General features: G+C 38.8%; 1 protein-coding gene across 1 annotated transcript; it reads left to right on the top strand.

Moving 5' to 3' along the window:
- The first annotated feature begins 5,727 nt into the window (after positions 1 to 5,727).
- Positions 5,728 to 9,879, top strand: LOC137128234 (intermediate filament protein ON3-like). Its single transcript, XM_067506064.1, has 9 exons — positions 5,728 to 6,142; positions 7,375 to 7,583; positions 7,695 to 7,755; positions 7,867 to 7,962; positions 8,086 to 8,250; positions 8,336 to 8,461; positions 8,549 to 8,769; positions 8,871 to 8,932; positions 9,039 to 9,879. Exons 1-9 carry the CDS (start codon positions 5,822 to 5,824, stop codon positions 9,140 to 9,142), a joined length of 1,365 nt encoding a protein of 454 aa, XP_067362165.1. The 5' UTR covers positions 5,728 to 5,821; the 3' UTR covers positions 9,143 to 9,879.
- The last annotated feature ends 686 nt before the right edge of the window (positions 9,880 to 10,565 follow it).

The following is a 10,565-nucleotide window of genomic DNA, read 5'->3' as shown; positions in this document are numbered from 1 at the left end:
CAACATTGTGAGGAGGCCAAAACAAGCACAGAGGGTGTGTTTGTATGTCCAAAGGCTTCAGATTTTCTCTTTGGTGTTTGTTGATTATTCTTTATGCTATCAATGAACACTTTGATTAAACTCATTCAGATCTGCTAGGACCTTTGACCACAGTACTTTTCTGAATGTGAATGTAATAAAGCTCAATTAAATACACCCAAACATGGAAAAACCCCCACATAAGAACATATGTTATCAAATCTGCTCCACATTCTGTCAGCGCAGAATTAGAGTAACCATGCAAGCGTGTGTGTGTGTGTTTGTGTTTGAGTGACACTGTAGTAGAACTGGAACGATACAAAAAAACAACATATACTGTATGTAAGTATTACAATATATGAAGGCTGTACCCCACCCTGCACTAAAAGGTTCTCCTCACTGGCAATTGCGTTACAAACACCAGTCTAACCAGTTATTCTGAGCCTGTATTTGATTAGATTCTTTGCATTCCATTAATTAGCAATCAACTTTCTGTAGACAAGTGATTCATTAGTGGAATGCGTGTTTACACTATATTACTACCACTACTCTTACTCACCATTACACTCTTTTAGTTTCAACACCTCTATGGACACTTTCCACTGTTCTTTTCTAAGTGAGAGTCACTGTCTCATGATATTTGTAAAGATTTCATGACAGTCAGATTTTCACAACTTGTGGCTTCTTTTGACTTAAAAAATGTGCTCCACCCAAATACAATGCATCAGATATAAAGGTGACCGGATCAACAACCTAACATCTGCAGTATGTTCTCAGGGAATGATTAACTATGGACAGATGGGCCACCTTAGGTAAAAAAAAAACTGCATGCGGTATTGGTTGTTATAGCTCTGTAGGTGTCAATACAGCAGGTTGGTCCCACAGAGGTGTCTACCCCAGTGGGACCGAATTGCTGTAATCACACCTACAGAGCATCCCTTACACCTAGCTAAACAGTGGGGTTTGAAAAAAGAGTCAAAGGTAAATTACCCTCAGACATGGAAGACTGGAGCAGTTTGACAGGTAACAGAATCCAGAGGCAATGCTGTTAAAACAACAAAGCAAAGCTAAGATCACAGTGCCTAAAGTCACAGACAAGAACATATTTATCACCTGACAAGTAGAGTTCCCTGTTTTGTAAGTGAAGTGACAGTGGCGTTTGGGTGTTAGGAAACAGTCATATAAAGCAACTCCTTCATTCTTCACTTTCATTAGCATTCTTCCTTTCAAAGACTGGAAAGTAGACTATGTTGTATTTTTTTATGTAGAATGCAGCATCTATATTTGAATTTTTAAAAGGTACCCAGGAAATTTACAGGCCCATTTTACAGTTCTATCATGTAAGATAAATAGAAACAGAGGACAATGGTTACAGTGTGTACAGTGTGTAGGTGTGGAGGAATGCCCAGAGATAGATTTGTGTGTGTGCATCCATGTAAACCCTCTGTGTATTGTAAGACATAAAAAATGTTCAGGTATTACCAAGATGACAAAACCATCAGTCACTCAGTCCATACATCATAAAGAGAAGCATTATTCTCAATGATGTATGTGTTATTCATAAATAAACAGTCCCTTTTAAAATGCGCGTAATTCCAAAAGGTTCACTTACTTTCATAAAACAGTATAAAAGAGGCATTTGTTATCCATTCACAGACTGAGAATGGCTTTCATTCACACGGCAAGTCAGTCTGTATCATTCTTTATCTCTTGTGCATGACATTCTGACATTCCAAAATTCAGTATTAAAAAACACGGGCTGCCAAACAAATGCCCACACATACTGTACAAAAGTATAAAAGAAAAGTCTACTAAGTAGGCTGCAGTACATTACTTACTTAATTACTACTTTTGTTTGTTAAGTTAAGATATATGGAACACAAAACTTTGTAGGATGGTATTTTCCTTAACTGTATCCATTCCAGTAAAGCACTTTTATAATGAAATAGACAATACAAAGTTTACACACACGGAGGCATTTCATCACTCGATCAACTAACAGGTTTAGAGCTGTATTGACTTCTAAGGAAAAAGAATTGCTATAATCTGATAAGATTGTGGTGCTTCCCACAATATGCAAATTAGGCAGCATGAAAGCAAAGCCTGTAGAGGTGAAACTGTCAGTGAAATTTCAGTGAAATTACTTTTTTTTAAGCCATTCTCCCTGATGAAACTATTCAATGCTATTCATGCAATTTATGCTTTCTTTATTTAGTTCGATTCCGTGTTTTCACAACAAATAAAGCCACAGTGAGGCAAATGCCTTTCCATGGAGAGTATTTCTGCATGCTGGACAATTGCTTTAAGACAGTTCACATTCCCATAAGAAGTAATGCACACACATTAACATGTGGATGCAGCATTGTTACGGTACATACGCTCACCCAGCCCCGCATGGCCACATTTTAAATGAATACTCAAGTCTCTCAGACCTCTACAAAAGCATGCACATCATCAGCTTAAACATCTGATATAGTAACAGGAACTTGTATTGAGTTGCACATATTGACTTCAGGTAATCCAGACTTGAACAGACTTGAGTTGTTAGCATTACTGTAAATATTACAATTCAAACCAGCAAAGACAAGCTCACATTGTGATCTTTGTCCAGCATTTTTTTAAGGTTAAATCAGCAACAACTTTCTCTCTTGATGTGTGCACTTGCTTATCTAAAACTTTGCCACTCCTAATCCATTCCAACTAATTTCTCAGTAATGTGTCTGTTCAGGCTAGCTGGAGTTGCCTCACCCTGCTCATGCATGACTATTGTGTAGTTTTCATTTATTGGCATCATGTTGCACCCAAGCATGTACATGAAGCATTTGCGATAAAATGTGGAGCAACCTGAGAAAACTGTGATTATTGTGTTCGTGAGTGACAAGGTGATGATTGATAAGCAAAAGTTAATAAAACACTGATTGATCTTATTGCATCTGTTAAAACGTGGTACTAGCACATACATTATATTCAAATAGCTGTTAGACAGCAGAGATTTGAGCTTTGGGGTAAAGTTCCACACCATGGTAGAAATTAAAGGCATGTGCATGTGAAAAGTTGGGGTAGAATGAAGAAGAATGCAAACCTCACCTACACCAAAGGTGCAGAGGGATGAGACAAACACAGTAGTGTTTGAGTATGAAAAAGGTGTGGTGAAATGTATTAGGTGAGAAAACAACAACAACAACATCTGTAATGTTCATCAGTAATTCATGTGTAATTGTTTTCATCCGAATGAGGAGACTTCAACAAAACATAAGATATACTGTATGTAAGCATTTAGGTTTGAACCGTTTTCTTTCTGGCAGCATTGGCTTCTGTTATACTGATTCGACATAACTCTGCCTAAGTGATTTGGTTGATTAACATTTGATAATACTTTATGCTACTAACTTAGCTCTTTGTTTGTATTAATCCATGCTTGGTTGTCTTATGTTGAATAGTCTACTACTAATGCATATGATTAAATCTAAAAAGATCAATGCATATATGTGATTGGTGTTACAATGACATTGAAGCTCTGGAGAATCTAATACAAGCGTATTGAGAAAAAAGTTTTATTCAACTCCAATGATGTGCATGTAGATGTTTCAACTAAGTGTGTGAATGTTTTTGTTTTAATAGCTGTGATTGTTCTGGTGGTTTTATTGCAATGTTGGCAGGGGTTCACAGGCTATTATCAAGTATTTTTGATCTTGCACACTGCACTGCACTGGGAACACCCTTCTGAGCTCCATTTAACGATTGGATTAAACAGTTTCATTGGCTGTGTTGTGGCTTGACCAGTGATCTAACCAGCTTATCCCTATACCCTCTGGTGTAGGAGCTTACTCGTAGCAGTCAGGAATCTTGTGGTAAATTCACAGAATAGTCATAGTTTAGTTATATTTTGCTACCCAAAAAAAGTTCTAGGTTTAGGTAAAGGTCGTGGTTTATGAAATTATAATAAAAACAGTGGCAAAAGTTGTACAAAGGTCATTCAGACACATAACATTAGGTAAATAGGCTAAGGGCTGATATACAAAACTGTTCTTTTATAAAAACTTTCCCAGTGGGTCACCAGGGCAAGCTTTTCATTGTGCACTTAGTGGAGTTTTAATGTTTGACAAACTGTAACATTAGAATAGAATAAGGGCTAATAATGCACTGTGCATTATTGCATTACTAATCTTTATTCTATACTAATGCTTTATCAGCGTACAATACCTGTGTCTGAATTGTGTTAACTCCTATTATTAGTAGTCTTTACATACAACTTCAACACACTTTCCTCTTTGTTTCCATCACAATTACTACAGCAGCTAGAGGTCGCTGAACAAGAGATCTCCTTCAATTGCACAATAAATTGGTTGCACAGGTGACCTGTTGAGTCAGTTTTTATGAGAGAACTGTCTCAAGCAGTGCGCTAGTTTTGGCTTAGAGCCATGTAACATTGCCAGGTTTGAGCAGGTGTTAATGTGACATAGTTTGAGCATCTAAAACACATTTTCTGAACTGCAGATCACAAGGGAACTTTGGAAAACCTTTCTTGTTATTAGGATACAGAGGCATTTAAAAAAAACGACTGCTGTATTTGAAAAGAATTACAGTACAACCCATACAGCAAAATACATTACTAAAAGTGGGCATTTAAATTTGCAGGTAAAATATTTATTTTTTAATGTCTTGAAATTACACAGTCAACCTTAAGCCCACATGTTGACATTCTGTGCCAAAGCAGGAACTCATAGGGTGGAGGTCAGGGTGGAAAAATATCCTTACGAAGTGTGTGAATTAGAGGCTAGAGACCGCCTCCTGTCTCCTGCTGTCACTAAATGATGGTTTCTATTAGGATCTATTAAGGCAATACTTTTCTAAACAAGTAGTTTAAGTTTAGGATTTAATCCTCAGAGCACTGATTGGTCCATATTGTAAAAAGACATGGTAGACATTAGTAATGATGCAACCAATGGTTAGTTGGGTTAGGGTTAGACGTACTCAGACAAACATTGCTGCCTGCTGATGTTGGCAATTCTAGCAAAAGGGAACATTTGTACAAGTTATATAATGGTGAGTGTGTTTGGAGTACTGTGAAGCCCTGTAAAAGTAGAAATATTACAATGCACTTAAAATGCTATTGAAGTAAAATTTTGAAAGCATTTTTAGGAGTAACATCTCCTCATGATAATAAAAAGGCATAGGGCCCACATGGGTTTAACATGTGTAGAATTAGAAAGCAGGATTGTTTATGCACTCAATCCTGTGAAAGGTTATACACATGTAAATCTATTGTGGTGCTCAAATGTATTTGCACATTTTGATAAGAGGTGATAAGTTTCATTTGACATCATATGCATGGGCGCACATGGGAAATATGCATTTGCATTTCATTTGTTGAAAATTAAAGTGTTTTAAGTTATTTGTAATAATCTACGTAAATGTAATGTTTGTATTTATGTAAGAAATTGTGTAAAAGCAGTATAAAATAAACACTCTTAAAAGTCATTTACCCCTTCCTCCCTTTCTCCTTACCCTGTTCTAGAACAGGGTGTGTCACAGGGTTATCTTTTGACAAGCTGCCTCTTCCTGTTTTACAGGATTTTTCAGTCCTGCCATCGAGAGCCAGAGGTGTGTAGGCCAAGGTGGAGGGGAGGCTGGACAGCAAAAGTGAGTACAGGTTGGAGTGGTGAGCAGAGATCCTCCCCCTGGCTGTCAGCACAGCCATAAAAGCAGGCAGAGTCAGCAGTCCTACACTCAGAGGGACTTGGCTCTCCTTTTGAAGCCTGCTCATCTGTGCTCAGCAACTTGATAACCTTTACCAGCTGCAATGATGATGAGAAAGTCACAGTCTGTCTACAGCTCTGGCAGCAGGAGGTCCATTGCAGGACCAGTCACCACTCAAACAGTTAGAAAATCCACCTCTTATGGTGTTGGTTCTGGTTACAGTGGTGCTGGTTTGGGGTTCTCCTCAACGAGTGGCTATGGTTATGGTGGCCAATTCAGTGCACCGATCACAGCTGTCCAAGTCAACAAGAGCCTGCTGGCCCCTCTGGCCCTGGAAATTGACTCCAACATCCATGCTGTCAGGACCCAGGAGAAGGAGCAGATCAAGACCCTCAACAACCGCTTTGCCTCTTTCATTGACAAGGTAGGTCGAGCTCTGCATGACTTCCCTCTGTCTCATGTAAATGTACTGTAGGCCTCGTCCTCTTATTACTAACAGCCAGGACTTCGTTTACTTAGTTAAACTTCAGTATCTATGGTAGTTACAGCAATGTGTTCTCTTAATGAAACTAGTCTGCGATTTTGAATAGATGCAAACATCGTCCAGGACAAGACAGCTGTGAACCTTGTCTTTGTGGTGTTGAGTCCATCACACCCTGTGGGATTAGGATAGCATATAAAGATCTCATAACGACAACCCGTTCTCACACTGGAAACCCTATCCAAAATCCCTCTAAAGTAATATTTCTGTAGCTGTTTCTGAGCCTGTGCTGGCCTCTCTGCCCACTGTTTAAACATGGGTGGGGATTATATTGCAGTCACTTGCCAATCCCTCACCTGGCAGGCTGATAGGAGTAGGAATATACAGAATCTGCATCTGAGTCTAAAGTCTGCTATTTGCACATTGCACCTATCTCCTCGTTGTCAAGGGCAACAAAACGTCAAAAGAACAAAAAGGACAGACATATAAATCTACAGATGCAACAGAAACAAGTGCAAGCTATATGTTAATTTAATTATTTTTACAGTGACACTAACACTAAAAGTTGGCACGTTGACAAAAACTCACAACAAAGCAGTCATCTCCTGATACTGTGCTGCTTTGTTTGCATGCCACACCTTTTTTTCTATGACTGGAGCTCTGTTGAATTGTGTGGCCTTTGCAACTCACCAGAGCATGCAGGATGAGTCATAGCTAAACAAGAGACAATAGGTAAAATGCTTGAAGTCACTTACACATGCTGGTGAAACATCTGTAAAAAACGTCATTTGTTTTAAGAAAGCAAAATTAAACATATGTATTTTAGAAACTTTAAAAGCCTCAAAAGTTTCTTATTAGTATTATATCTGCTTTAACATGCACACAAAGAATTGTGGTGACTAGGGTGTGGCATTTTACTGTAGATATGTAACTATCCACTCAGGCGAAGGTATTTTTAAAACTGATAGCACAAACTACACACCCTTCAATTCTTTTTGAACTGACCCTCCCCTTTAAAAAATTATCAGAATTTTTTTAATCACAGAGTCGATGACAATTTAAGCATGAGCCAAACCACAATTCCCATTTGATCATTTCACCTTGCAATTAAGATTTAAAATGCAATAATTTCTTTTTACCTTATAAAACCATCTGACAACCTTCTCTCTCTACAGGTCCGTTTTCTGGAGCAGCAGAACAAAATGCTGGAGACCAAATGGAGCCTCCTGCAGGAACAGACCACCACCCGCTCCAACATTGACAGCATGTTTGAGGCCTACATCGCCAACCTACGCAGACAGCTGGATGGACTGGGCAATGAGAAGGTTAAGCTGGAGGGAGAGCTGAGAAACATGCAGGGCCTAGTAGAGGATTTCAAAGTGAAGTGAGTGTTTACATGAGGACATTTAGCCATTACATGTTCATACACGTCACACAGTGAGCAGGTGTTCAAAGTGGAGAACATATGCTGATGACATGTCTTGTGTGTCCAAAGGTATGAGGATGAAATCAACAAACGTGCAGCTTCAGAGAACGAGTTTGTGCTCCTGAAGAAGGTGGAAATACAGCAAGATTACTTTTTTTTGATGATTTTATGTATTTCTATTTTATGTAATTCTGGTGTTGTCACAATAACATTTACCTTGTGTACATTGTTTTCTTTCCAGGATGTTGATGCTGCTTACATGAACAAAGTGGAGCTGGAGGCCAGGGCTGATGCTCTTCAGGATGAGATCAACTTCCTCAGAGCTATCTATGAAGCTGTACGTACTATTAATATTGAGTCTGCTGATATGACACTATAATTATCGTTTAGTTATTGATCATAAAAATTAGCTAAAAGCCAGATGAAGTTAAATGCTTATAAACAATCCTTGATTCTGTAGGAGCTTCTTGAGCTGCAGAGCCAGATCAAGGACACCTCTGTCATCGTGGAGATGGACAACAGCCGCAACCTTGATATGGATGCTATTGTTGCTGAGGTGCGTGCTCAGTATGAGGACATTGCCAACCGCAGCAAGGCCGAAGCAGAGAGCTGGTACAAACAGAAGGTAAGTAAAAAGCAACGGTGAGGTTTTCCTCTCCCAAAATCTCTAAATCATATTCTTGATAAAACATTCTTGTATTTTCCAATAGTATGAAGAGATGCAGACCTCTGCTGGACAGTATGGTGATGACCTGCGCACAACCAAGGCCGAGATTGCTGAGCTGAACCGCATGATTGCCCGTATTCAGAATGAGATTGAGGCTGTCAAGGGACAGGTACGGATATAACTAGAACTTGTCTCATTTTTTATCCTGTAACAGGATTGACAGTCTAAATTATTTGTGGCATAACTTTTTCCATAGAGGACCAGCCTTGAGGGTCAGATCTCAGAAGCTGAGGAGCGTGGTGAACTGGCAGTGAAAGATGCCGGGCTCCGCATCAAGGACCTAAACGAAGCTTTGCAGAGAGCCAAGCAGGACATGGCCCGCCAAGTGCGCGAATACCAGGAGCTGATGAATGTCAAGTTGGCACTGGACATTGAAATCGCCACCTACAGGAAACTGCTGGAGGGAGAGGAGAGCAGGTAAGATTAAAAAAAAAAAATTGTATTTAATGTCACGCCACGTCTGTAAGATTAGCTTTAACTCCTAATTAGGCACTAACTCTAAATTATACCATTATTAGACTGGCCAGCGGAGGCAGCAGTGCAACCATCCATATGCAGCAGACCTCTGCAAGTGGTGGTGGTAAGTTTCCACTTTTATACATCATCATAAGTGATACCCAAACCTACATGCCACACCGAGACATGGATAGATGATAACAACTTCAGTTTTTTCTCTACCGTTTCAGGACTGTTCAGCGCTGGCAGCAGCCACGGCTACGGTGGTTCATCTAGTGGATATGGCAAGGTTGTCACCAAGACCACAAGCACATCTCAAAGGAGAAATTATTAAAAAGAAGAGCTGTCCCTCTTTCCCATCAGAAATGCTTGTATTTGATCAAAATCTGTGCTGTTTCATGGTGCTATGCAATACTGTTAACAATAGAGCAGAATATTCCAAAACACAGTGATTTCTAAAATGTCAGACCAAAAAAAAATACTCATTGGATTGTGTTACACTGCCAACATTTGTATTTTGAGAATCACTGGCTGCAACAGTTCTTTTTGTCTGCACTGATCCAAGAAATAAGAAAAAAGTGGAAAACAAAGATTTTATGGAATGTTAAAACCAAGTATGAAAAACATTTGAAAATCTGTACTCTGTCTCGTCAACTTACTGATTTTGTACCGTAGTGCACTGATAACCTGCTCTGAAAAAAGATCCTGTAACTGATAGGGGCAAAATTATAATTTTTTATGTTCCTGTTATCAGATGATGTCTCCATTCCTAAATTTGAGTGCGGGTATAAGTAAGAAGAGCAAGTCACTGATCAAATCTGACAAACAAGAATTAGAAATTTGTGCAGCTCTACATGTTTACATTTAAACTTTGAACCGATTGGTCACTGGCTTGTTCTTCTTTTACTCTTCAGTCAAATGTTTCCCTGCTTAGTTTTGCCTTTCCTTGCCTTCAAGCTAAAACTATGTTGAAACCAGATTTATTTTGTAAAAGTCTTTCCAACACCACCGATGAATGTCACAGCAAATTAGATCAAATTCATCTGAATAAAATAAATCTGAGAACCAAAATGATTGTCTCACTCTCTTTTTTGCTTTGTTTTAAGCAGTCGAAAAAAAGAACTCTTTAAGCCTGCTTTAAGCTTAGGACAGCTGGGTAAAATTTCCCCAATGAAACTTCACATGGGGGCAGTGCTGCGCTGCACTTTTTTTCTTCCTGCTTGCTTTTGCAGCCCACCCTGTGCTTAGAAACCAAGCATGCAGTTTTGGATGTAAAGCAAGTCCATTGCGTGGGTTTTCCTTTATCATTTGGTGTTGTTTCTTCTACCATAAGGGAAAAGAATTGGAAATATAAAAGTGGGGATTGTTAGTGAAATCAGAAAGTTCTGTAGTTCTCAATCGAAAGGTGACTTATGACTGACTTGAATGTAGATACACAGGTGGAAGAAAAGGAAAAAATGCACACAGTGACAAAAAAAAATGTTGCCAACCTTCATGTCTAAATTCTACTGACAAATTGTTTGCTTCATAGATTCTCTCACTCACACACAAAACCAACCAAACAAAATCTAAAGTAACCACATCCAAATTGAAACATTTCTTTTGTTCTTAGACCTCATGAAGAAAACAAACAACAAAAAAAACAAAACAAAACACTGCAAATACAATGACATATTTTAATATGCCTCACACACTCCAACTGTGCATTGGCAGGTTGATAGTAAATTTCCTTTCTTCAATTTCACCTGAGGCTCTGA

This window comes from Channa argus, chromosome 5 (genome assembly GCF_033026475.1).
Source record: "Channa argus isolate prfri chromosome 5, Channa argus male v1.0, whole genome shotgun sequence".
Classification (NCBI taxonomy): Eukaryota; Metazoa; Chordata; class Actinopteri; order Anabantiformes; family Channidae; genus Channa; species Channa argus.
This window is presented reverse-complemented; position numbering and strand designations above follow the sequence as displayed.